This window comes from Sceloporus undulatus, chromosome 2 (genome assembly GCF_019175285.1).
Source record: "Sceloporus undulatus isolate JIND9_A2432 ecotype Alabama chromosome 2, SceUnd_v1.1, whole genome shotgun sequence".
Lineage (NCBI taxonomy): Eukaryota > Metazoa > Chordata > Lepidosauria > Squamata > Phrynosomatidae > Sceloporus > Sceloporus undulatus.
Window position 1 is genome coordinate 23,961,026 of NC_056523.1, and position 5,257 is coordinate 23,966,282.

General features: G+C 46.0%; 1 protein-coding gene across 1 annotated transcript in view; it reads left to right on the forward strand.

Moving 5' to 3' along the window:
• LAMB2 (laminin subunit beta 2) overlaps window positions 1-4,453 on the forward strand; it is a 61,349-nt gene extending 56,896 nt beyond the window's left edge. The window contains 2 exon segments of the mRNA XM_042447442.1: window positions 1,742-1,901; window positions 3,759-4,453. Of these exon segments, the coding sequence (XP_042303376.1) occupies window positions 1,742-1,901; window positions 3,759-3,895 (297 nt within the window). The 3' untranslated portion in view covers window positions 3,896-4,453.
• Window positions 4,454-5,257: the final 804 nt, after the last annotated feature.

Genomic DNA, 5,257 nt, shown 5'->3' on the forward strand with positions numbered 1-5,257 from the left:
TTTGACCTATCCCTCATCCTCTGCCTTCTCCTGCATCCAATCCTGGCCCTAGCGACAGTGACCTATCCCTTGTCCCTGCCTTCTCCTGCATCCCAATCCTGGCTCCAGTGACCCCCTGCCATCCAACCCATCATCCCCTGATTGCTCCTGCTCCCCATCTCACCCTCTCTGCCAAACTGCCCTCTATCCCATCATCCCCTGACTGCTTCTTCTCCCGATGAAGGATGACAGCTAAGGAGGGGGGCAGGAAGGGACAGAGTCCAGAGCCCCATTGAGCCTGTGCAAGGTGCCGATTCGAATTGTTGAACCCTTCAGTGTGGTAATACATGTGCACTCACTCCCCTTTGCTTGAATCCGCATCACGTGACTTGCTTGGAATGAATGACTCCGCTTCTCCCTCAGTTCAGAATGGCAGCGGAAAGGCAACCAGGTGTGGTTAAACATCACGTTTTAACATCATCCTCTGCCTTCTCCTGCATCCTGATCCTGGCCCCAGAGACCCCCAACGAACTATCCTATCATCCCCTGCCTTCTCCTGCTTCCTGATCCTGGCCCCAGTGACCCCCAGAGAGCTATCCCATCATCCCCTGCCTTCTCCTGCTTCCTGATCCTGGCCCCAGTGACCCCCAGAGTTATCCCATCATCCCCTGCCTTCTCCTGCATCCCGATCCTGGCCCCAGGGACCCCCAGTGACCTATCCCATCATCCTCTGCCTTCTCCTGCATCCCAATCCTGGCCCTAGCGACCCCCAGTGACCTATCCCATTGTCCCCTGCCTTCTCCTGCATCCCAATCCTGGCTCCAGTGACCCCCTGCCATCCAACCCATCATCCCCTGATTGCTCCTGCATCCCCATCTCACCCTCTCTGCCAAACTGCCATCTATCCCATCATCCCCTGACTGCTTCTTCTCCCCGATGAAGGATGACAGCTAAGGAGGGGGGCAGGGAAGGAGGACAGAGTCCAGAGCCCCATTGAGCATGTGCAAAGGTGCCGATTCGAATTGTTGAACCCTTCAGTGTGGTAATACAATGTGCACTCACTCCCCTTTGCTTGAATCCGCATCACGTGACTTGCTTGGAATAGAACTGACTCCGCTTCTCCCTCAGTTCAGAATGGCAGCGGAAAGGCAACCAGGTGTGGTAAAACATCACGTTTTAACCTTAATTTGCATTGCTAGACAGGAGTGACTCTGGATCCGGTGTGAAAAAAATCACGCTTTGCATTGCTAGAACAGGAGTGACTGCAGATCTGAGCTGCAAACCCCCCCCCCCACGTGTGATAAGGTCCATCCACTAGAGGGAAACAGATGGGGTCCAGAGGATTCAAGCAGTTGTAGCAACCCCCCACAGTCACTGCCTAGTTTGATGCACTTGGTATTGCTATTGCTTTCGTGGCTGGCTGGGGAGGCCTGGATGGGCTCAAAATTTCATGTTTCCCTCCTAGATCTAGATTTGATGTTTTGATATTGTTGGGCAGAGATCTGTCCTCTCCCACTCACTAATACTGTGGTCCATAGTACTTTACATACTGAGGACATTATATGGTCGGCAGCATCATTCACATGAATAAACCTTGGTCATTCAAACATTCCAACAGAATGATTGTGAGGCACAATTGCTGTCTTTCATTTTTGGCTACCCTTTTTACAATAGTACAATAATATGGAGACTGGGGAATGTGACAACAAGGATGTTTGCAGTTCTGTTCTCCATTTAGCCTGTTTTTCTTGCTGCATCCCAGATCCTAGATGGCCCCTTAAGTGACAGGTACCGCACAATGAAGGAACTTGTGGAACACAAAGCCCAGCATGTCCTGGGGGCTCGGCAAAAAGCAGAGCGCCTACGAGATGAAGCCAAGGGGCTGCTGCGTGATGCTCATGACAAATTGCGGCGGCTCAGTGGTAAGTATGCCCCAGGATCTCAAATGTTGACAGGATGCCTTCTTTTCATGATCCTGCCTATAATATATCAGCATCTGAAATCTTCTCCCGAGTGTTTCCTGCAAGAAAGGCTCAAAAGGTCTTTTCAGTTGTGGCTCCCGGTCTCTTGAATGATTTCTCCTAGCACTATTATATTTTCAGTGTAAAGTTGAAATGCAAGGTTGAAGCACTTCTCTACTCCCAATCATTTGATGGGATATGATTAGCCAATCTTAATGTGTTGGCCTTAGAACAATCAATTATCCCTATAATTTGCCTGTAAGGGGTGGGACAGTAGTTCATCAATTAAGTTTATATTTGTATTTTAGCTGCAAGACTTTTAAAAATTCCTTTTTTAAAAAGGCATTGATGATTTGTTGTTACATTCCCAGGCAGGGAGAAGATTTGTATATGTAACATCTTCATAATAAACTGGGTGTCTATACAACTTTCATTCTATACTCAAAATATATGATTCCAAAGTTCAGCTTTTCAGAAATCTGTTCCACATCCCAAAAGGATTGTGGAGGTAACGTGTGTGAAAGATCATTGACATGTATATATAAGGTAGAGAGGAACATGTAGATATATAAGAAAGGTAGGGCTGGGGAACGTATGGCCCTCCAGATATTGTTGAACTGCAGCTCTCATCAGCTTATGAGTCACCATGGTCAGTGGGATGATGGTTACTCTCCAACAACCTTTGTAGGGTCACATGTTCCTCAGCCCTGCTATATGGGCTAGTGAAGTCCTCCTGTCCCTTAACCATTAAGGTCTGCCTGCTCCTTTAGTTAGCTAAGCTTTCATAAGATTCAGTTTTCATTCTTTCTGCTGTCTCTCTTTGCATCATGGGCAGAAACTGTGAAAGTCATTTTTCATTAGGTAATTGAGAAATTACCCAATGTATTACATACCAGATGTGTGTGTCTGTGTGAAGGATAAACAAAGAGGCAGAATATACCATGACCAGATAGAGCAGATGAGTAGAAGGGGAAAGGGGTGTGTGTGTGTGTAAGTGAAAGGCAGTTATGGGGGTGGGGAGGGAGAAGCAGAGGGAGAATTTCCCACCAAGCAGATATTATGGATTGATCCCTGTCTTCTGCCCTTGAGGGTGGAAGAAAACATCTCCACTCCAGTGATAATTCTGCTGGGTAGGCCAGACAGGGGTGAGTAACAATACAGCCCTCCAGATATTGCTAGATTACAGAACCCATCAGCCCTATTCAGCATAGCCAATGGTGGGAAATGCAATCCAACATTATGTGGAGGGCCACACATTTGCCATCCCAGCTATTAAAACAGGAATTTATCAGGAGGCACAGAACTGTGCACACTGCCCATTTTACAGTCTATTATCTTGTGAAGAATTTTGGTCACTGCAGGAGCTTAGAACTGTTGCTTTGCGACTCCTAAACGGGATGAGGAGGTGCCTCCAAATAAGAAGACACTGGCTTTAAATTCATTTTCATGGCCCAAGCCATCATCGTACAAAGCCAGGAAGCTACCAAGAGTCTGTGGGTGACTAAACAGACTTCACACCCAATACACACCCCTCCCCCCAGTCCTCACCTCTTTCTGCCACCCCCTGAGTATTTCAGCATTGCATGGAGTATACACTATGAAAACAATGCAAACATTCTCACTGGGGGCAGGGAGTATTGTTTTCTGTCCCAAAGGAAACATCCATGCCAGGTCTGGACCTGTGGTGCTACAAGCATGCAACTGGCTCTTAGAACCTTAGATCCAGGAATGGGAATATACAAGTCACTGTGCCCTTAGCTTACTCTCTTCTACTTTTTATTTTCCATTCCAACCTATCTTTTCCCTTTCCTTACTCAGCATTAGAAGAAACATATGAAGAAAATGAGAGGCTGCTGCAAGAGAAAGCAGCCCAACTGGATGGGCTGGAAGCCAAGATGAGAGGCATCTTGGGAGACATTAACCAGCAGATCCAAATCTACAATACCTGCCAATGATGCATCATATTCTGCAGCTATGCCTCACTTCCACTGTGTAAACCCCATCCACCATCCTCACTTGGGTGCCCTTGCCTTAGTTGTAGTTCAGGCTTCCTCAGCCTAGGGCCCTCTAGATTGTTACAGACTACAACTCTCAGAATACCACAGCCAGGTATGAGATTCTGGAAATTGTAGCACAACACATCCACATGAGCCCAGTCTGCTCTAGCGAGTGCCTGGAGCACTGTTTCCCTGCATTCCTTGGCATGGGTCATCCTCATCCCAGCTTCCTATGCTCCTACAGAATCCCTAAAGGTGTCACTGTGATAAATGCTTTCCCACTAGCATCCAGCACATGGGATACCTATATGGGAGCACTTAAGATGCCAAAGGAAAAGTTTCCATGTTGAGTTCTGCTGCTGTTTTCTTCTGTACAGTATTTGAAACATCTTGAAATAGAAACACCAGCTACACATTGGAATGCTTTTTATGTAAGTTATGTCTCAACTGGAGTGGCTTTATTATATTTGTGTGAAAATAAAACTCAAAGAGGCATTGCTGTCTGCACCAAACTTCCTTGTTTCTTGATTTGCTTGTCTAAACTCTTGAACTGCAATTCACTCAAGGACTTAGAGCAAGGATAGAGAACATGTGACCTTTTAGACACTGTTAGAATGGTACCCGACCATCCTTCACCATTGGCTCTGCTGACTAAGGCCAATGGAAATTGCACTCCTGTGATATGGACTTAGTGTGGCATAATGGTTTGAGTGTTTGACTATGACTTTGGAGACCAGGGTTTGATTCCCAGCTTGGCCATGAAATCCAGTAGGTGACATTGGGCAAGTCACATGCTTTCAGCCTTGGGAGGGCAATGGCAACCTCCTCTGATCTTGCCAATTAAAAAAAACATGATAGGGTTGCCATAAGGTGGAAATGACTTGAAGGCACACAACAACAATATCTGGAGACTCCCTTGCTTATTTGATTTATCTGATACAAATTTATTTATTTGTTTATTTAACATGAGGTAGATATGCAGCAGAAACCTTTTGGCAATTGCAGCCATCCCAAGTTCAAAGTGGTTCACTCAGGATGAAACAGACAGACCAATGAGATAGGAAATGGTAACAAGGCACAACAAGAGAACTATGGCAAGAAAAGCTTAAGAACGTGTGAAAACTCCTTTTGGATAAGACAAGATTTTCAAAGCCAACAAAGCAGAACATGAAAGCAATAGCTATGTTCTGTAGTTTGGTATTTAATGGCACGTGGTTCTAAAGATTATATGTAGCCATCATGCTTAGTAGCCACTGATAGGCTTTCTCCCCATGGATTTTCTAGCATACATGCATTCTGGGAAGAACAGGATCTGGAGTA